Consider the following 22,445-nt stretch of genomic DNA (forward strand, 5'->3'; position numbering starts at 1 on the left):
ATAAAATGCTCAGATGCAGAGCAAGTCAGCCAGAGGTAAAATATTAATTCCTATTTTTCCAAAGGCACCCGCTTTTGTTGGTTTTGCTCCCTGCACTGAGCTGGGTTGTACAGATGGTCCCTCGGTGTTGGGTATCTCTGGCTGAACTGGTGTTTTCATCTGTGACAGAAAGTGTAAACCAGGCCACAAATACAGCTTTAGACTCCAGGTAAAAAGAATAAATTAAAAAGAAACAAACAAACCCAAAAGACAGGCAGGACTACTTTTAAAACCAGCTTGCAAAAAATTTGTATACTCTCATTACGTGCAAGATGCTCTTGAGTAGTATCAAGAGTTTATAATTTTTCTCTGTATATTTGCTGGATTAAAAAGAAAAACCAATTCCCTAACTGTAGCCTGTCCCTGATCTATTTGAACCTTCATTAATCTGTTTGACCTGAAATACATCACAGATTTTACTGCCAGAGTCAGTGCTGGCTGAAGTTTTGAGCTGCACATTTCATGGTGCCTTTGTGAGTCTGGGGGGGTTGATTATTTCTCCCCTCCCTCCTCCAAGACAATTTGAACACGTGGTGAGCAGAACCTGGGGTTATGTCTCAGTCAAAAGGCGTTTAATCGTGAAAACTCTGCTTCTAAGGAAGGTTTGGTGGAGAGCTGTGTTGGGGGAGTTTTCAGGCAGCTGAGGATCCCTTTGAATGGTTTCCCTGGTCAGCAGCTTCCAAAAGCAGAAGGTGTGCAAGCTGAATGCACAACTGGAAACGTATTTAGGAAGCAGAGAGAGACCTTAAGAGAAATGAGGTAAAAATAGCTGCAAAAGAAGGCAAAATTGAAGAGGGGAAGAACACTGATATTCAGTATAGCCATTTCTCATGGAGACTGACGTGAACAGCCCTGCTGGGAAATTATGTTGTTATTATTATTGTTTAAATGCTGTGGAAATCCAAACAAAGGCGAGGAAGCTACAGGATGTTCTCTGAGGACGCAGGCTTTGCTGTAAGAAAATAAACAGTCGAGCTCAAGCACCTGAATGTTGATATAAAGATGTAAAAGTTAAAAGGCTTTCTCGGACCAGCACGTGACAGGGATGTCCCAGGGCGCTGGCTGGTCTCGGAAAGCCAAATGTTCTCAGAGTGTCTGAAGTAGGTGAAGTTCACATGGTGTCCTAGAAAAGCAGGATGGGAGCCAAGTAATGAGAGAATAATAACAAAACTAATGGGGTTAATGACCGTGCTGTCCAGGAGCTGGGCTGCAGCAGCAAAGGGAGGAATGGGGGTTGTTTCTGGAGTCCTAAAATATCCTCACTGGTGGTTGAAGAGCATCCTGAGCGGTGGGGGATCCCCATCCTTAGGGTCAGGCTGGGACCCCCACCCCAGTGCCATCGCCTGGCCATGCAGGAGATGCCACCCCAGGGCAGCTGCACATGTGGCCCCTTCAGGAAAGCAGCTCTGGGTGGGTTTTTAAAGTCAGAGCAGCCCCCCAAGTGCAAGAGTCACTTGTGGGAAAATCATACCCCGAGTTCAAGGCTGCGACGGGAGGTCCCGGCTTTCCCTGCGGCCGTGGCTGGAAATCTGTACACAGATCCCATGGAGCTGCTCCTGGCTCGGGACCAGCTCCCACTGAGCAGTGCTGCTGCTGAACGTGCAGCAGGGGAGGGTCGTTTGCCAAGTGCTTTGTCACCGGCTTGATTTTCGAAGGGCCATTTTTGGCAGCTCAGGTGAGTTCCTTCTTGCTCTTTGTGCTCGTTACGCTCCAAGGCGAGAGCTGGGGAAGGAAAAGGCCCGGATCTCCAGCCAGGCTGCCCCAAATCCCCCCCCCAACCACAGCTTTGGGATCAAATATAACCCCCCCGGGGAAGGAGCAGCCTTTTGTGGGCACCTTCCCAAGATAACCCTGGGTCGCCGCGCGCCGGTTTTATTTTGGCCGGGGGAAGCTTTTTAGGTCTGTCCCGGCTGAGACGCTGAGCATTTCACGGCGGCATTTCTGCCCTCAAATAGCCACTTCGGTGGCTTTGCGTGTCTGTGGGGGGCCAGGCGGCTGTCACAGCTGGGCTGTGCTGCTGGAGGGGACACCCCGTGGCACCGGGGCCGTGGGGCGGGACGGGGGGCAGAGGGGACGGTGGTGCTCAGCTCCACCTCCGAGCAGGTGAAACGCTCTGGAGGATGAGTTTCCTTGGGAGCTGGAGGGATTGTTATTAGCATCGATTTTCCAATCGCCTAGAATGTTTAATTGTGTATTATCAAATATATATATATATATAATAACATCTGCAGTGAAATTACATGTGATCGTCAAAAATAGGCACGTAGTAGTTCAGAAAAGCCTTTGCCTAAATTTGTAATAAGAGCAAAAGCCTTTGCCTAAATTTATAATGAGGTCAAATGGTGGAAGATGCTAAAGAAGGAAGTTATTACGAGGCAATTGTCTGTTTAGAAGGCGAGGGAGGGACACGAGTCTGGCAGAAAAGTGACTTTTTTTTTTTTTTTAAATCGAGTTATGACAAAACTCTCAGTTTTTCTGCACGTTCAACACTTCGCAAAAATCACCACGTGCTGAGTGGGTGTGAGGATAGAGCCTTAAGAACCACAAATGCAGAGAGGGAAATTCTTCTGGGATAGTATAGAGGAGGGAGGGGGAGAAAAAAGCCAACCCCAGCAGGAATTCAGGCGGAGATGTTCAGAGCGTCTAAATTTGGATGCTGGATGTTTGTAGCCCCAACGAGTCTCACTTGTGAAGTTTTGTTTTGGGGTTTTTTTGGTGTGGTTTTATTTTGTTTTGTTTTCCCTTCTCAATATTAGAAAGAAAAGTGCTCCCTGCAGCCTGTGGTGGGTTGCAGAGGGATGGGGAAGGAGAGGGAAACGGGGCGGCCCCTGGAGTCTGCACTGGTGGAGTTGCCTGCAAAGGGCAGAGTTGACATTATTTATATGAAACATGCCAAAGCCCATGTGCAGTCTGGAGGGTTGGACTGGATAAAACTAGAATGAAATCCCAGCTATTCTGGGAGTTCCTGGGGGGGGGAGTTTATTCCCACCAGCCTCTGGTGCTGTTGAGCAGTTGTGGGGAGAGCTCGGCAACAAGGACACGTATGTGATGGTAGCCTTGCGTCCAAAGAAATATTTTTAGCTTCCCGTTTTTTCCTGAAGGAAAACGACATCCTGCTTGTCACATTCTGATCAGGATTTTCATTTGTATTAATGTGAGAAGAAATGGAAGCTGTGGGACCACATCCAGAGCAGTGTGGGGAGGGCTGAATTTTTAATAGAAATATCTCTTTTTACAACCCCTGTGCAAAGAAAGCCGTGTTTGGATGCTCCTCGGTTCCCATATAGGCAGTAACTCCATGTGAGGAGACTCAGAGCTGTCGGTAAATTGGACACTGAGGAGGCAACACGGTTTATTAAATTACGCAGTGAAATAGGGACCAAAATGTTCACCGGAGAAAGAAACAGCACAAAATTAATCCTTCCTCCTTGTAATCCTAAAATGCCCTCCCATACAGATTAGATCCTGGGAGAAAAGGGATGAAAGAGGAAAAACCTGGGATTCAGTCAGCACTGGAGCCGGTACCGCCCTGCCCTTGGCATCGCAGGTATTCCCAAGGGCTGCCTTACCGAGTGAGGCTGAAAGGTGAGGGGAGAACAGGGCTAGGGGGTGCTGTGATGAAGGGACTGATGGCCAGTGAGGGCCACCACATCTTCCCCTGAAGAGACTTTCTAGGCAGGCACACATGAAATGTCTGCTGCCCTTTGACAGGGCTTTTTTGAGCAGTGCCTTCGTTAATGCTGCCCCTCTGGAAACACGAGTGTAAGGCAGCTGCACCCCTTAGGAAGCTGCCACGAACTTTAGGTGATGTTAAGAGACTCTGGGGAGGGGGGAAAAGTACATTCAGACTTTGACCACTATTTGAAGAAGTCATAAATACTGATTTTTTGGGTGTATTTTTTGAACAGGGAGGGGATTACTGACTCCACACAGCTCCTCCAAGTCACACAGGGCTGTGACCTCGAGTCCACTCTGCTGCTGCAGGGGCTCTTTGCTTGCGAAAGCCAGTTTAGAGGAGAAATGGTGGAGGTTGTAGAGGGGGAATAAAAGCCTGGGTATTGATTTGATGAAAATCCAGCATCACCTTTGATACTCTGTTAAAGTTACACTAAAGGATAGCTGGCACAGCTTCCAGAGGGATAATTACAGCCCCAGTCTGAGTAATGTCTGCGTGCTTTGGGCTTGCAAAGTGATCTGCCTTTATTAGAAGGAGCTTGAATGAGAAATGAAGGCGCTGATCCTTCCTGGGTTCAATAGCTGGCATATTTTACATATCTGCCTGCTGTAAAACTGTTCTCTGTAGTGCTTCATAGCAGCAAAGCTGCAGGGAGCCAGGAAAACAAGCTGTGGCAGTGCTGGCCAAAGCCGAGGGGGTTATTTCCAGCAGTGTGTCGTGTTCTGCCTCCTCTGTACAGGGGAACTGTGGCTGTGGATGGTCACCCAGAGCTGGGAGTCATAGACATGGGAATGGAGGGACCCAGTCCTTCAGGATGTCCTGGGACCAGCACGCCTGGCACAACCTCGCCCGTTCCTACAGATGGGATGCCAGCCTGTCCCTGGATAGACTGGAACCCCTCAGGGTACCACTGGGCAGGCTGAAAAGATGAGATTTAAAAACACTTTAATAAAAAGCACAAAGAATGAGGTGGTTATCAAAACTCTTTCCCAGCTCTGGTTGCAGCCCAGGCAGCTCCTACAAATTTCCCCACCCTCTCCTTACTGCTGGAATTGCTCCTTCCTTAAAAGCAGAGTGTCAATACCAGGGGGTATCCATGAAAAATGGGACTACCCAGAATTATTAGGATTGGCACTGCTGTTGTTTTCTTCAGCTGGTGAATTTGCAGGAGAGGTGGGCAGGGACACAACCTTCCCCCTGCACCCCAGGAAGAAGATGGAGCAACACCAGCTCCTCTCCTTACTGCTGTGCTGCTCCAAACCCTCTGGCCCTGAAGGGTTTCCAGTTAGGAGCTGCCTCACTCCTGGCCTGGTTTCTCATATGGATGGCATGTCTGGAGGACTTAAGAGTGTTTAAGCCAATTAAGATGTCTGGCCCTGCTCAGCTCTTCAGTTCTTGCTCTTGCTCCACTGCAGGCTGGTTTATCTCTGTCCTTTTACAAAGATGCTCACCTTAAGATAAACCCAAGGCTGGCTGAGGCCAAATGCAGACACTGCACCAGGAACATTCCTGGAATGGCTGATGGATGCAGGGGGTGGCTTTGGCTCCGTGTAGGGTCAGAGGGGAGCTCTGAGGCCAGCACAGGCTTCGGGAGCCGCTCCCTTGGGGGGTGACTCTGACTGGGGCCGCCCCAGAGCCGACCTTGGAGCTGCAGCAGTTGCTGGTGGTGGGGCTGGTAACGCTCCTGGGTGACTCGCTGGGGCTGTCAGGGAACTCTGGCTGCAGTTCCCTGTCTGTCCTTACTGCCCCCAACATTTTAGACATCTGGTGCTGCCACCTTGGCCACGCTGGGCTGATCCCCAAGGGGGAGAGACCCCCCCAGGGTGTCTGATGTGGTTGGAAGGACCCCCATGGCAACACCTTTCCCACCAAGCCCTTTGTTATGGGCAAAGCCATCCCGTGGGGACACGGGGTGCAGGATGGGCCCCACCTTCCTCCCAGCACTCCAGTCACAGACTGGCACCATGAGACCACTGAAATCTTTCACCGACATTTTATTGCTAATTATTTTACTCGTTAATGATTTTTAGTTCTTTTTAATAATTTATAATTAATTAATTTTTTTTATAAAGATTAAATGCCTTAAGATTAAGGGGCCTGTGGGGCCAATAAGGCCCGTGAGGTCAATGGGGCCGATGTAACCTAAGGTTTTGTCTTTTCCATGGGCACCTCCTCGTGGGTGACACCGCCCAGGAGGTTCTGGGGCCAGGGAGCTCTCTGGCTGCTCCAGAGCGGCTCGGGAAGGGTCGGGCTGTCAGGAAATCTCAGCCCTGTCACTACACGATGATTTCCTGCACGAGATGGCGCTCTCTGCCTTCCAGTAAAGCAAAATGCAATTACCATTAAGGGTATTTTTAATTATCCTCCCCCTTTTCTCTCCCTTCCCCCAGCACTGCCTGGCCCCTTGGCCACAGGGATGCTCCAGGTCTGAGGATGGCAACCAGGAACAGCTCCGAGCCCGGGGGTTTCCAGCCTGGAGGCACAGGTACGAGTGTTCAAGAACACCCCACCACCCCCATGTCCTTAATCGAGGGAGAGGCTGCTAATCGATTTTTCCACCTCAGTTTAATGCTCCATTTGCACAGCCCTGCGCTCCAGCTCGGAGGCTTTGCCCTGACCTTGCCCTGCCCTAACAAAACCAGGCTGTCTGTCCCTGAAGCTGTCTCTCCCCAGGTTGGGATGTGGACCCTGAAGGGTTCCTGGGCTCCCTGGTGGGTTCCAAGGCCTCGCTGTGGGGGCTGGGCCAGCCCACCCCTTTCCCCTGCACTGAGGGGCTCCTGAAATCCCTCTGTGGAAGCAAGAGTGGTTTGGGAGGGAAATGTGATAGGGGAGCTGATGGTGCCCTTTGCCAGCCAGCATTAAAAATTGATGTGCATGATGGGCTCTTCCAAATAAGTCCAGGAAGGATGAGTTCCTGCCTCCTCAGAGATGCTGACCAGCACTCCAGCTGCACCCCCTCAGCCAGCACCCCCAGGGACCAGGTGCCACCAGGGCCCTGATGTCCCTGTGCCTGGTGGTGGGCCCTGCTCCCCCCTGCAGTGGGATGCAGACTGTCCCTGTATGCTGGGATGAGGGATTCCTGGTGCCTGGGAAGCTGGGTGTCCCACAGGATGAGCAGGGCTGGCTGGCGTGTGCTGGGAGGGGCACCCGGAGGGCAGGGGTGGGGGGCACCTGGAGGAGGATGGGGAGCAAGGAGACCTGGTGGGAAGTGATGTGGAGTCCTGGATGGGGAGGGATGCAGGTGCTCAGGAGGGATGGGATGGGGGGTGCCCCACCAAGGTCAGAGGTCGGGTACTGCAGGAATTAGGGAATTAGGGATACTCAGGAGGGACAGGGGTGCCAAGTAGGGGAGTGCCGAGGGTAATGGTGGAGTGTGGGATGCAGGGTGAGGAGAGGGGCAGGATGCTGAGCTCCCGGGAGATCGGGATGGGATGCTGAGTTCCTGGGAGATCGGGATGGGATGCTGAGCTCCCGGGAGATCGGGATGGGATGCTGAGCTCCCGGGAGTGCGGGATGAGATGCTGAGCTCCCGGGGGAGCGGGATGGGATGCTGAGTTCCCGGGAGATCGGGATGGGGTGCTAAGCTCCCAGGAGTGCGGGATTGGATGCTGAGCTCCCAGGAGGGCGGGATGGATGCTGAGCTCCCGGGAGGGCGGGATGGGATGGGATGGGATGCTGAGCTCCCGGGAGGGGCGGGCCGGAGGGCGGCTCCACGTCGCTCATTAGCAGGAGGCAATTTAATATTTATGAAGTGTTCTTGTTTGAATCCCAAGTCTTCGGCTCCAGTTACAAGGAGCTGCGTCACCCTGCGATCACATGGTAATTGTTGCTATTTCCAGGATCCCAGTCTCGCAGAGTGGCACAAGAGCTCTTTCCCCTTTTCTTGTCTTTTTTATTTTTTTTCCCCTTTCCCCTTCTTTCCTGCTGTTGTAGGGGCTGTTTTTGGTCCCCCCTCGCCCGGGGGGCAGCGCCGGGGGATGCCGGGGCCGCTGCCCTGAGCCGGGGCGGGCAGAGCCGCCCTCGCCGCTGCCCGGGGAGCCGCTCCATGAGAGCGGGACCGGGCTCGGCACCCCCAAAATGACCGAGCTGGAAGGGGACTTCACCAAGCTGCTGCTGCTGAAGGAGGAGCGGATCAAGGAGCTGGAGCGGCGGCTGGGAGAGAAGGACGAGGAGATCCAGGAGCTGCGCCGGCGGCTGCACAAATGCCAGTCGGTGCTGCCGGCCCCCAGTCCGCACATCGGGCCCCGCACCACCCGCGCTCAGGGCATCTCGGCCGAGCCGCAGACCTACCGCTCCTTCCACGACCTCCGCCAGGCTTTCCGCAAGTTCACCAAGGCCGAGAGGTAGGCAGGGATGGGCTCCCCTCGCCCAAGCCCCTTCCCGAGCCGGGTGGCCGGGATATCGCGTCCCCCCGCCCGGTGGGCTGGAGGGAGCGCCGGGAGCGCTCGGCACTCAGAGCCGCCGGGAAGGAGCCCTGCGGGGGATCGGATAGCCCGGACCCCCCGCCCTTCCCTCTTCCCTTCCCCGCCGCGGCTCCGCTCCGGCTCCCGGGGGATGCTTGGCCGCGGAGCGGGGGGGGCGGCGGTGCCTTCGCGGCGCTGGGAAAACTTTGCGGCGGGGCCGGGAAGTTGTTGGAGGGGCCGCTGCTCGGGAGCCGCCAGCACCCTCCGGCAGCCCCGTCCCCGGGGCAGGTGCCGCCCCCCACCCCGGACCCCCTTCCCGACCCGATTCTCCCCGGGCGCTCCCCAAAAACCAGCTCCCACGTTACTCCACGCGTGGGCTCTGCACGGGCGCTCTGCCTCCCGTTCTCCGGGCTGGACTCGCCGATCCTGGGGGGGCTCTTTCCACAGTAATTCTGTGATTCTCTTGCCCCACGCCGGTGTCAGGCACCCACGGAGGGGTTTTGTTGGGCGGGACTGGGGGTCTGCATCCCTCAGCACGGGGCCTCGGGGGCTCTCCTGCCTTCGCGCGTGGTGTGGAGAAGGGGGAGTGCTGTGCCGGCTCTGAGGGGGGCTCTGAGTGTGACGGAGAAGTTGCTGAGGGTTTTGCTTGTGATGGAGAAGTTCTGCGTGAAGGCAGCGCTCGGCACCGAGTGTCACCCTCCTTTGGGCAGGAGCTGTGGCCGGTGCTCGCCGGGCAAGGGACGGTCCCGTTCCTTGGGTGTGTAGCGATTCATTTCAGCAGAATCATTCCCGGCAGGATTTCTCGCGGCTGGGGGGGGAATGTGGGTGTGGATCCACATCGTTCTCCTCAATCCACTTACCAAACACGCCCAGGGCAAACTCCTGCCCTCGGTTATCAAGACCATTGCTCATGTAAGGATAAACGAGGAGCACTAGGCTTTGGGCTTTGTTTTTTTTTTTTTTTAATTATTCTTTTTCCTGACCGTCTGTGGTGATTTAATACAGCAACCCACACTGCCCAGTGAGGGGTGTGAGTGCCTGCCATGTCCATTTGTCCTTCCCTGGGGCAGTGCATCCCTTCCCATCCCCTGTCTAAAGCACAGGCTGTGTAGTGTGGGCAGAGAGAAGAACTCACACCCTGCTTTTTCCTTTGGCATTGCTTTGCTGTGGATCATCCTAAGCCTTGGCTGCTGCAGGTGGAGGTGACAGCACCCCAGCACCTGCGGGACGGACAGGGACCCCGGTGCCCCACAGTGTGTGATAACTTATTTAGAAGTTGTTAAACCTGCTCCTGGCTCTAGTGGGGTTTAGTCCTGGCCTGAGGCTTTTCCCTGCTGTTCCCGGTTAAGGCTGGGCTGCATCCCTGTGACGCTGTGAAGGTCGTTTGGCCCGTCCTGCGTTGTTGCCATCGCCCAGAGAGGATGTTTCAGTGGGCAGGAACAACTCTTGGTGGGGCCTGTGGGCAATTCCCATCGCCCTCCAGGCTGGAACTTCATCCCCCAGCATCTCCCCATAGCTCAGCCTCGCTCGTGGTAGCCATGACAATGGTAACCAAGCCAGTTTGGGATTGCTTTCGGGTTTTAATTCTCAGTTCTTCTGTTAATTCCGCTCAGTTCTTCCCCCGTGTCATCACCGTGAGAGCGACAGGCCCGTTGTACCGAACACGCTGCTCCCTCGACCTCCTTTACCCCTCATTGCCCCCAGATCAACACCCAGCCGTGGGTTTGGTCACAGAGTGCTCTCCTGGGCAGTGTCCTGGTCACTGCTCGGTCCCAGGGGCTGCCAGGGTGCCCCCAGTGCGGGTCAGAGGGCTGTGCTGCAGCCGGCCCTGCCAGGAGGATGACGATGTTTCCCATTCTCGATGCCGCCCGGAGGCGTAAGTGGGTCTGTCTGGTGCCAGCTCCCTTTAGTGTCTCGGGGGGTTTCTCTGGCTTTTGCATCTAAAAACTGCTGACAGCATCTGCCTAATTTATTGATGGGGAAGCTGAGGTAGCTCCAACAGTCTCCTGCCTTTGTTTTAGTGACACCATCATTGTAACTGCCCATCCCAGAAGTCTTCAGGTCCTTGAGAGCCTGGAGATGCTCTTTTCCAAACCTCCAAGACCTCTTTTCCAAAACCCAGAGACAACCTGCATACCATAAACCCCGCAAGATGATGTTTAGACCTGTTTGTTTTGTGCCCCGATTTCAATTTAATACCAAACAGAAACGGTTTTCTCCAGGTCTGGGATCAGCCTTCAGGCACTTTTTCACCTCTGAAGATAGAGATGTAGTTACTGATAATGTCACTAACTTTATTTAGGGCAAACTGGTGTGTAATATACACTGACACCCAAAGCTTTTAAGAAGCTGACACTAGCAAACAATGGGATGATAGGAACTCGAGAAGGGTTAAATCCCAGCTGGAAGCAGAGAATGGAGTTTGGCAATATGCTGTAGCCTCTTGTAGCCCATCCCTGTCACGGGTGGCAAGGTCAAACCTGCAAAGATCCAAAGAAAGGGGATGTGGGAACAGAAAAGTGTTGAAAAACATGTTATCCTTTGCCTGGCAGTGTGTTTTTATCCCTGGTAAGGTAGGTGTACAGATTTTAGTGGCAGAGAGCATTGCTGTGTACAGAGCTATCCGTGTATCTGTATCCAACCTATAAATCAGATTTTTCTTTCCATGTAGTCAGGATGCTGCCACTTTTCATGCCTGTTTTACAAAATACTTCTTCCCTATAGTTTCCTTGATCCTGCTAGTGGAGATCTGAGTTGAGAAAGGAGATGCATTTTAAATGATCCATTAATTTCTGTTTGGTCAGCGAGTTTTCACTCACTTGTGCCCGCACCCAGGGAGTGTTTCGGACCTGACACGGCTTCCGTGCCGTCCACTACAACACCTGGCAGTACAGAGAAGGAAAAACCCATCTGTCGCTGTGTTTTCTGGCAGGGCAAGAGCCGTGCTTGGCGAGGCTGGATGATACAGCAGCCGAGCCACTTTGCTGATGCCTCGGGAAGCGTTTCCCGGGAAGGGCTCCCCAGTTGCTAAGCACAGGCGCTGCCGCGGTGCGAGCGCTGCGGGCGATAAACGAGGCGAAAAGTAAACGCAAAGCACTTACCAGGACTACCAGCCCGATAAGGATGCTCCAGCCTGCCCCGCTCCCGCGGCAGAGGTGCTCTGTGGCATCCCGAGCGGAGCTAAGCGGCGGGTTCTCAGCACCCAGAGGTGCTTTGTGCCACGCGAGGGACCGACGTGAGCCGTAATCCCCATCTTTCCATCATCCCCCCGGTAAATTCCACCAATTGCCTTCTTTAATTCAGAGGTGCAGTGTCTAATTCCAGCTTCATCCTCATTATTTGGGTCGACAAACCAGGGCGACGCGAAACCACTGTGGGAACTCTGAAATGTTTTGCGGCAGTGACTCGGTCTTTGCCGGTGCTGATGTGCCAGAGCTGAGACCGAAAGTCGTGGCCGTGCAGGCAGTGACACCCTTTGTGTGTGATTACACCCTCAGCTTTGCAAGTTTAGTTTGGACTGTGCCATCCCTGCGCTTTTCCAGGTGGGTTTGTGTCTGTCACGGTGCTGCAGCCTCGGCGTCATTTAAGATAAGAGGAGTTCCCCCACCCTCGTGACCTACGCATCCCTAACTTTCTCCACAACTTTTTAATGGGTTTTCCCCTTTTTTTGCCTTAATTTCGGGAAGCGTTTGCCACAAGATGGCAGTGGGGTCTCACGTTTAAGGCGAGGTGTTGGGGTGTATTGTGGTTTCAGCCTCCCAGCCCCGGCTCAGTCCTGCAGGTGGTTTTCCAGATAAAATCCTGCTGTGACTCTCTCATTTCCTCTGCTTCCACCTTCTCTGAGGAGCTGGGGATGCTCTGCTGAGGGCCCCTGCCCACCCATGGTGTTTAAACTAGGTGTGAAAGGCTTTGGGTGGTTTATATGGGGCTGTGGATGGAGGAGTGGAGCACCTGCTCTCGACTTCGTGGCTCCAGTGCTCACGATAAGCTGCTGTTTGATGATGGCTGTGGCAGGACCAACCCATCTCTTGGCTGCTAATGCTGGGCTTTGGGGGCTGCTCGGGCCAGGGCCAACCACGCTGAGGGTGAAAACTGGGCAGGGTAAAACCTGCGAGGTCTCTGTTCCAAAACCCAAGGCAAGGTCATCCTCAGAGCTGGACTGGGCTGCTGGGGCTGCCCCGGCCTGAAGCGATGGGATCTCCTGCACAGCGCTGGGATTCTCCATCACTCCTCCCTCCCTTTAACAGCTTCGGCTCACAGCTCACCTGCCACCTCCACACCCCTGGAGCTGGTCTGTTCAGGGCTCCACCCGCCCTCCAACCCCTCTGAGCACGGCAAGGAAGTTCCTCCCTCCCTGGAGGGGCTGTGTCCTTCCTCCCTCATCCCCCTTTCTGGGAACTCAGCTCCCCCCCGGGGGCCTGAGCTGCGTTAATTTAGACATGATCTCATCATCTGCCAGCCACTAAAGCAATATCGATCCTCCCTGTGAAAAACAACCCAACTGCTTCCCCACTACCTGGAACCACCATCCCCTGGGGCCCTGGGAGGCTGGAAAAGGAGCATTTGCCTCACCTTTTTACCCCACCTTTTTACTACTGGGGGACAAAGGTGTAATGTGCTGCCAGTGTGTAACATTTCAGTTCTGGTAAGGACAGCTTTCCAGCTCAGAAAAGGACAGTTTGGGGTGTAGCTCATGTAATATTTGGTACCACTAAGCAGCTATGCCTTAAATTAGTTTAATCAGGGAGGTTTTGCTATCTCTTGAGTCTTCTGTGTGTCTGCTATCCCTCTTTAGCAATATCTCTGTGAGGATCAGCATCGCTTTCCAAAGCTCAGAGGAAGGATAGCAGTAATTTTGACAATAATTGCTACCCTAAAAACGCCTCTCTTTCCTCATTTACCCATCACTGATCCGCTCCCATCTGCTCCCGGTGTGCTGTGGCAGCACATTCCTGGGATGCTTCATCCCTGGGTGATCGACACTGAAGACCAGAAGGATTTTATTGGACTGAATTATATTGGCAGAGGAAGAATTAACGCTGCTCTCGTTGCTCGTTGTGTCGGGAGCGCGTCGCTGGCTCAGAGAGGGAAAATCCAGAGGGCAGTTGGACTGGGTGTTATTCTGCTTTGGGAAGAGCTGGAAAAAGCTGCAAAGGGGGAGACTGAGATGGGAGCCGGGCTCTTTGCTTGATCAATCTCCTCTCTGGTTATTTGGATGCAGAAACTCAATCTGTGGAGTGAAGCGGTGGAGGATGCTGAGCGAGGGTGGGACAGCGCAGGAACAGGGACACAAAGGTCACTGGGTCCCTCGAGAGGTGCAAGGTCAGACAACTAAGCAGAAGGGTTTCAGAGAGAGAGAGAGAGAGAGAGAGAAGCAAATGTTTATTGTTAATCAATTGGAATCATTTCCCTTCTTTTAATTTTTAATGGGCTGAACTTTACTGCTCCCCCCCTTTGGCGCGCAGGAGGCCTGAAAACGGAGCCGCGGCGCGGGGGAAGCGGCGCTCCCAGAGGGCATCGGGTGGCACCCTCGGCGTCCGTCCGTCTGTCTGCCTGTCTGTGCCCAGAGCCCCGGTGACCCACGCTGCCTCCTCCACCACATCCACTGGGTGCTTCCTCCAGGGCAGGGCGGCATCGCTGCTTCGGCACCACGGCAGGAGCAGCCAAACCGAGCCCTGCCTTCCGCTGCCCGCAGAAACGGCAGAGAACGTGTGTTCATGTGCATATCCGATGTGCAAAAGGGAGGGGCAGGATGGCAGAACTGACATTCCTCTGGGTGGTTTTTAATGAGAGCCTGAAATATCTGGCCCCTGTTTTGCACTGACACGACAGCCCAAGCCTGACCGTCCCCGTCCCGGCCAGCAGCCCGTGCAGCACCTGCTGGGTCTCAGCACGCTGCCAGTGATGCCATGGGGTGGCCTGTGCAGCACCTGCTGGGTCTCAGCACGCTGCCAGTGATGCCGTGGGGTGGCTGTGTGTCCCTGGGACCAGCACCAGGCTCGGGGATGAGCCGCCCGGCCCCGGCTGACGCAGCCCGGCTCCCAGCGGCGTCATCGCAGATTCTTCCTCGGGCCTATTTTTAAATGCCCCAAGTCATGAGGCTTTCGGTGCCTCCCTCGGGGGACTCGACCACAGGCAGACAGATTTCCAGGCAGCTGCCAGATCATCACGTAACCCACCTTCTGCCTGCCCGGAGCTTGTTCCCAGTCCCCGAAAATCTGGTGACACACGAGCTTTAAACCTGCAGCTGCGCTCCCAGGCAAGGTCAGGATAAACTGCTTCTCTCCCTCTCGGACCTTTGCTTTGGGATTTATTACTCTGAAGTGATTATTCCTTTCAAAAAATATAAAAAGGAGACGGCCTCTTGTGTTGTTCTGCCGTGGCAGCTCGTGGACGTTGCTTGGTTGGGAGGAGAAAGAGGGTCCTGTGTCCTGCATTTTTAATAGCAGCACACAGATGTGGGCAGACGTGGTGGTTTGAACAGCCTGGCCACACTCACTCCTTATTTGGCCTCTTTTTAGTCCCAGCAAGTGCCACTTTGGTCAGAGTTAGAGCACGGAAAAGGTGACTCCACCACCCCGGGCGGTGAAGTGGATCAAAGTAAAATGAGACAGAAAGGACTGAAATAAGACTGCAAAGAGCCCCTCTTTGCAGCTTTACCGACCAGAAACCTCGGGAAAAGGCCTTCCCAAGACATCCACATCTGGTCACGCACAGGGCTGATGCAGGTCCTGGAAAATCTCTGACAGAGCTTGGCAAGGGGCTCCTTGAAGAGCTTCACCCTGGGCCGTGACCTCCTGACCGGAAAAGATGAGGGTGGCCTTTTTTTTTTTTTGATTATGTTGAGAATCAATAATGGGATGTACCCGGGGCAGTGGCTTGATGACAGTAAATGGGCAAGATGATTGTTTCCTTCAGTAAATGGGAAAGCATCAGCTTATGAACATATAATGTATTGGTGTCAGGGAAGGAACTGAAAGCAGGATGAGGCTCAGACTCTACGTGAGGCCACATAAAGACCATGTGGTGCAGCACAGCAAGACACCACTTCCATTTCAGATGGAAACTCCCCTTTCCCCCGGCAGTGTGGTGATGGACGGATGGGGATGTGGCACCTGGCTGGAGGGTGGAGTTTGGCTGGGGGCACAGTGAGGTTTAGGTGCACCCTTTCCACTAAGCCTTGTGGGTGTTTCTGATGCCCTTTCAGCCTGAATGGAGGGGGAAAAAAATTACCCAAATCAGCTCTCACAGGGAAGAATTTTCATGGAATGGCACTGTAGGTGTTAGAGTGTATTTTATCAACCCACCTTCTTGGCTACTTTATTCCTGTCCTAAGCTGCCTCTGTAGCTCAGAAAAAGACTGTTCAATATTAAGAAAAGTAAGGTAGTAAAATGAAAGCAGCACAAAAGCTGGGGTGTTTCCCCCATGGATTTCCCAAGCCCATTCCATGAAATCTGTGCCAAGGTACAGGGTGAAATCTCTGTGTTCCCTCTCCTCACACAGTACAAGGCTGGGGCTCTCACGAGGTGTTTTGGCTGTCAGGCCCTCCCTGCCAGGAGCACATTTCTCACTTTGATCTGCAGGTTCATTATCAGGTGCCCTATTCAGGGAAAGGATCCCATTGCCTTTTGGGAAACACAGGCCAGGGCAATTGGTCTCCCTTGCAGGAACCCTGATGTCTTGCAGCTTCTCCCCAGCAAAACTCAGCACTGCTGGAGCACAGGGAGCCAGAGCAAAATTAAAACGCGCCCCTCCCCTCCGTGGCGTTAAAATAATCACTTGAAAAACAGCAATTTCAAAGCGAATGTTTTATCTTTTGATGGGAGATCGCTCGTGGCAACTTCAACCAGAAGCTCGCTCCTCTGGGGAGAGAGGCTGGAAGAATATGGGTTGAGCTGGTGTGGGGACTGCGAATCTGAAATGTCTTACTCCGCAAAACCATAAGTTTGGAGGCAGAACAGCAACAGTGCGTGGGAAAGGGAAGTGGAAATGGTGTCACGGGTCAGCTGAAGGCCAGTTTTATGGGAATTTCGGTGTCTCATTAATCTCTTCTGGGTCTGTGCAGCTAAATCACCCTAAAGCCTCAGTGATGATAGTCAGCTCATTGCAGGGGCTGTTTGATACTGAAACACTTGTGTCTCACCCACCCAGCTCCTTCTGCTGCAGCTTCTTGTCAGTCCTTGCACCTTTATCACCGGGTTGACCCGTAAATTGCAGTTCATGCTCCAACAATAGAAAGCAGCTACAACTGATTTCCATCTTCCATGTGGGGTTGGTCGATTTCTGTACTGGGGGGGGGGGCTTCTCCTCTTCCTTCCTCTCTTCTTCCTCCTCCTTCTCCTCCTTCTTTTTCTCCTTCGTTCTGCTGCTGTTACACAGCTAAAAATCAACTCTCTTCAAAAGGCTTTAAATCAAATGGAAAACACGGGGGGGGGAAATTCCCATGAATGTGTTGGTTTGTCGTCCAGTGACATGATGTCATTCCTCTCCCCAAGCAGCAGCTCTTTGATGGCTCTTGCCCAGGCAGCATGTGAAAAAGTCCATTTGAGCTGTTTGGTTTGTTGTTTTTTTTTTTTTCTCCCCCCTCACAATGAGTGTTCTCCTGACCCCATTCTGGGTCTGTGATTCACTGGGAACTGGCGGCAGCAGCTCTTTGTGTGGGCGCTGGGTTTACTCATCCCTGAGCGGTTCTTGCATCGTGGGGCCGATGGAGCCCGTCCATCTGGGCTGGGCACGTGCTTCGGGACGGGGAAATCTGCATGGGGCTGGACCACAGCCTTTGGAACTCCAGCAGGAGCCTCGGTTTGGGGGCAGAGATTCACAGTCCCATTTCCACCCGCTTCTGAGCACTCCTCAGTGGAGATGTCGGATGGCAGAGGAATGAATGGAAACTACTCCGGCTGTGTAAGTGGGAACCTCAGGAGGTCGTTTTCTGTTGGAAAGACCGACTGTCCTGACTGCTCTGCCTTAAGTGCTCGGTGCACATTCCAAGCCCGGATTTGCACAACGCCAGGGTCCTGATGTTCAGTCCTGCCCTCGCTGTTTGCTGCGTGAGCTCCTCACGCTTCTCCCAAGCGCTGTTCCTACAGCAGCTCATCCCTCTTAACCTTCCCCTCCACCGAGATAACCCCCCCGGAGCTGGAGACGCCCTCGAGGAGCTGCAGTTTGTAATCACCCACTTTGCAGCAGCCTAATCGCGTTACATCACCGCGAGTGCTTTTCCAACCCAATTTGCAGGCGGCTTAATGAAACTCGCTGAGTTCCTGCCACGGGATCTGTTTTCCAGAGAGCCCCACAAAATTGGCATTTGTTACATTGTGCCTTAATTTCCTCAGCAACTGAGTTGAGGGTCACGCATCCCGGAGGATGTCCGGGGTCGATGTCGAGCTGACACGATTATCTGTGTAATGCCATTTACCTGCTGAAAACCTTGGCGGAGCTCTTGCTTTGCTCTGGCCCTCCAAAACGGTTTTCTTGGTATCTCAGAACCTGCTGAAAATCAAGGGCAGAGAAAACTTAGTGGCCCTCTGGCCCACCTTTTATTGAAAATTTTAAAAGTCAGTGTACAACGACCTGATCCACTCTGGTTTCCCATATTTTGGCTGTCCACAACACATCCTCCTCTGCGTTTTCCCTGTTAAGATGCTGACCCATAAAATCATTTTTTACCCAGGAACTTGCCCAGCAAACACAGATTTCTCGTTTGAAGTGTGCTTCTCCTTCGGGAGCGCTGAGGGAAAAATCAGGCTTGAGATGAGAAATGGTGCAGGTATGTTTGGTTTGGTTTGGTTTTGGGTTTTTTGTTTGTTTCGGTTTTTAATTTGTTTTGTTTTTTCGCTTGTTTTGTTGTTTGTTTGGTTTTTTTTCAGAGCCAATCTCTCCCTAATTTTTTTTACTGATTTCTAGTTCAAAAGAGGTTGGCAAAGTAGTTAGCAGTGCAAGACAAAGAGGGTTTGGTGCCGTGTAGGAGAACCAGGGCCGGAGGGGGTCTGGCCAGGGCATTAGCGTGAATCTGGTGTGAGGCTGGGGTTGGATGGATGGATGCTGTGCCACCCCCTTCCTGGCCATGATGTGTCCTGGGAGGGAAAGGAGACAAGGCAGAAAAGTGCAGGTTTAAGCAGGTGCCAGGCAGCAACTCTCATAGGCACCAGGCATGGAGAAGCCATAAGCTGTTACCTGCCTTCAGTCATAAATCCCAAGGTGGTCGGATGTCCCGAAATGCCCGGTTTTCCAGCACATCCCCTGCTGCCCATGGTTATTTAATCCAGTGGGGGTTAAATTCTGTGGAGGAGGAGAGGGGCTGGGTGATGTGGGTGCTGTGCCTGACCCCTCTCTCCATGCCTGTGCGGGAGGGATGACCCATGGGAGATGCTCCACCAGGCTCTCCCACCACGCAGTGCTGGAGGACAGGAGCATTTTGGAGCACCAGCTGAGCTTCCCAGCCAGTGCTCTACTGCTGGAGATTAAACACATGGGTTATTTCAGCGTTATCTTCCACGTGACAAGAAATGTTTGATGATTAGGACAACAACAGACCCACGTCTTGCAGCTTTGACTTCGGGTTTTGCCCCGCTCGAGACACCGGTGAAGGAGGCGAAAAGCAGAGGGACAACCCTTAACTTAAAGCTGGGAAGTGGTTAAAAATGATCCAAAAAACTGATGCTGCAGTTGCTGGGGAATGGAGGGAGGTGGTTGCCGGGGGGAAAAGCTGGAGGGCTGCACAGACCCCAAGCTTTGCCGGGAATGAAAAAACGCTTTCAGGTCTGAGTCCCCACCCTCGGTGCTCGTAAAAGGGCTCACAGAGCAGGAATCTTTGAACAGATGGTTTGAATGAGGTAAAGTACATAGCCAGCGGTGCCTCTGGTGCTCTGGGTAACCGCAGCACCCTCCCAGGGGCTCCACAGACGCGACCAGAGGTTGCACTGGCCCAGCGGGACCAGGGGAGGTTGAAAGGCTGCACTGTCGAGTGCAGTAAAATACTGCTGGTATTTTTATCCCTCAAACCCTGGGAAAGAATTCCTGGGTGGAAGCTGCCAAACCCCCAAACCCCGCTGTTAGGTGGGGAGAAGCATCTCCTGTGTGCCGGCAAACGAGGGCTTGGCCCTGCAAAATCCTTCCCCTGTGGCTCCGCTCTTTGTAAGTGGAGGGGACGTGGGGTGGCTGCGGCATCCTCGGCAGCGACAGAGCCCAGGGTGCAGAGCCAGAGGGGAGGTTTGGGAGGAAATGCATTTGGGCAGGGAAAAGCTGGGTGCTCTGGGGGTTCCAGAGCATAAATCTGCTCAGCTGGGGTAGTGCTGGGCACCTCGGAGCTCACCAGTGGAGCAGAGGGCTGAGGGGGCCCTGCTGGCCCCGGGCTGCAGGTGGAGGTGTGAGTGATCCACCACATCTGGCCACTTTGTTCTCCTGCATATTTGCCCCTAGAGCTCAAAATAGGTGCCTCACCTTTCATCTGAATTTACCCATCTTACAGCTCTTGGAAGGCCTTTCCCTGCTCCTCCGAAAATGCCATTTAATACTGAGCACTTCTTCTGCATTATGCTGTCAATATAATGTACTATAAGGGTTTTTTTCTATTTTTTTCCACAAGTTAAACAATTTAAGCCCTTTTTGTCTTCGATAAAGATTTTTGTGTTGGCTCCCTGGCATTTGCCTGCCTTCTTCAACACCATCTCCAGCTGCTCAGCATCCTCTCCCACACAGTGGGGATTTTAGCACTCTGGAAAAGCAGTTCAGCCTCAGCCACCAGCAGCTCCGGGTCATTATCGGTCTCTAGTCAGTCACTTCGTCTCTTAATTAATTACTTCCTACTCACGCACTGGTCAGAACCTCCCCCTCTGGGTTCGTGTGGAGCCGTTTCCCCCTCGAGGCCCCCCTGAAGCGCGGGATGAAGGTGGGGAGGTTCTTCCCAGCAGGAGCAGACCATCAGCCTGGCTTTTTTTGCAGGTTGCAGGTGGGCTGGGCACAGGTAGAGCTGTGTGACTGGGGGGGGGTGGGGTGGTGATGTTCAACAACCCCCCGTTTTTGGAGGTTCTGATGAGCATTTTGGGGCTGTGCGGGTCTTTCCCCAGCTGGAACCCAGCGCTTGGCTTGCTAGAGGAGAAAACCCCCGCGAAGATTCTGGGGGAGGAAGGGATGTTTGCTGACTTGCGGTCTTGTCCTTTACAACACCTTCCGTCGACTTGGGCGAAGCAAAAAGGTGCTTAGCGGGGAGACGCTTTTATTTCCACGTTCCTTTGAACTCACTGGCATCGCCCATAAATCAACTGCTGGGTGTAGGGAGGGGTTTAATGCACGATGCTTTCTGGTGGCTCAGTGCAACCCTTCCCATTTCCCCCCCGCAATCCCGGGAAAAAGGCAGGGCCGGCCCTCCCGGGGCACGGCTGGGCTCCGTCTGCCAGGTCTGGTAACTGGCACTGGCTCTGAGCTGCTCCTCTGGAAGAGCTACGAGGCATAAATAATTAATACCTGCTGAATTATTCAGGCTGGAAGCACGGCAGATGAATTCAGCGAGCTGACCGGGATAGGAATGAGTAATTATGTTAATTAGCCCGTGCAGTTGGCAGGAGGTGCAATTAGCTCACGTTTTAGGCTGCCGTGTCTTTTAGGAACGGAAAGGAGATAAAATGGAATAAACTAAAGCTGCAGTTAAAAAGAGATGGGTTAAACCAAGCGGTTTGAACGATCAACAGACAAGCTGCGTTCAAACGCCACTGGATTTATGTTCAAACAGCCCTTCTTTCCTTCAGGAGAGGAACAGGTACATTTGTTAAAGCTTTAATCACTGCTCTCTGCAAGAACTTGAAGAGGTTTCTGAAAACTGTGTGATGCTGCAGTCTCTGTTTCCTAAGTGTTGCTGAAAGGAACAGAGGTGGAGTAAATATCAATTAAATATCAATTAAAACGTCTATTTGAAAGCCATTAGCATCGTGGAATGGGTCCTAATAAGTACCAATGGAGAGCCCAGATTTGCAGGCACAAAACTTGCCATTCAGTGGCCAGTAAAACCTGAATTCACGTTCAAAGGCTTTTCTGGTAAAAAATAATAAAAAAAAGCATTTGGTGGCGGTTACAAAGGAAAAATATTGCATTAAATCGAAGTTTTGAATCAGTAACCTGCTTAGCACCAAATGAGATTTTAGGGCTGGGAACAGTCGCTGGCCTAAAGCTCTGTCTGCATTGCTCATCTGGGTGGATGAATAATGCCAAGCCCCAGGAAAACAGGTCTTTTTTTTCCCCAAAAAAGTTGGAATTGGTTGCATTGTAGACAGATAATTGATTTGGGGATCAGTCACAGGTTGGACTCGGTGGTCTTGGGGGTCTTTAAAAGCTGATTCAGCTGTGCTGGTTTTGGTGAAACCTTTGAACAGGAGAAACGAAGGTGGCGCTGGGGTGGTTGTTTGTCCCTTTGGAAGAGCACAGATGGCGGAGTTTGGCTTGCTCACAGGCTGGATATGAGGCACAGGCTTCCCATCTCCAGTTCCCTCCCCTGGCAGGTGTTTTGTACCCCCAAAGAGCTGGGCACTGCAGCCTGAGGAGAGATTTGTTCCCCTGAATCTCCTCATCTGCCTGGGTCTGATCTGCCATTTACAAACATTATTTACCCCCTGTCCTGAGCATCCCCTGCAAAGCTTGAGGGGAAAGAACCCACCCATTTAAATCCTCCTGTATCGATTCCTTCCCCATAATTTAGACCTCCATGCTCAGCATTTGCTGCTCTGCTGCCCAATCAATACCACTTCTGCCTCAAAATTACATTTATTTTTTTATTTTTTTTAGATGAAAGTTGGCTTGCAAAGTTTATCTTTACCTGGAGATCTGAGGAGTTTGGGAAGCTGGGGTTGTTCATTTTTTGGATTAACTGCAATTGCTGGGATATATTTGTGGTATTAGCAGGAACTGTTTAATTGGCTTTTCAGAGAGTTTACAAGGGAACATAAATGGGAAGTAAAAAGACCCTGAAAATAACCTAGCACCTAAAGGGATGAGAGCAAATACATAACTGTGGTGCATAATGAAAACAAAACGCCTTCCTTTTTCACGCTGGCTCGTTCAGTTGGTCACTAATGCTAAAATCCAGAGGCGTTTAGGGTTTTGTGTCCTGATTTTTATGTGCAGGCTCAGAGTTGTTGCACGTACCGGGTGCTGAGCCGGGAGCTGCTGCAAATCAATGATTTTATGCCTATTATTGGATCAAATCATTGATTCCAACTTGCAACAAATCAATCTCTTGCATCTCTTTATGGGGAGCACACACAGGTGTGGTACAAAAAAACCCACCTAAAATGTTCTGCTGGGACATCAGGTAGAGTTGTTACAGCTCTGAAAC

General features: G+C 52.6%; 1 protein-coding gene across 1 annotated transcript in view; it reads left to right on the forward strand.

Annotated features, from left to right (window-relative positions):
* The first annotated feature begins 7,489 nt into the window (after window positions 1-7,489).
* The window catches only part of PRKG1 (protein kinase cGMP-dependent 1), a 276,153-nt gene continuing 261,197 nt past the window's right edge, over window positions 7,490-22,445 (forward strand). Inside the window, exon 1 of the mRNA XM_050305505.1 lies at window positions 7,490-8,058. Within this exon, the coding sequence (XP_050161462.1) occupies window positions 7,793-8,058 (266 nt within the window). The 5' untranslated portion in view covers window positions 7,490-7,792. The remainder of the gene's footprint in view (window positions 8,059-22,445) is intronic.

Source organism: Myiozetetes cayanensis, unplaced genomic scaffold (genome assembly GCF_022539395.1).
Source record: "Myiozetetes cayanensis isolate MyiCay16 unplaced genomic scaffold, myiCay2020 scf10, whole genome shotgun sequence".
In the NCBI taxonomy this organism is placed as follows: domain Eukaryota; kingdom Metazoa; phylum Chordata; class Aves; order Passeriformes; family Tyrannidae; genus Myiozetetes; species Myiozetetes cayanensis.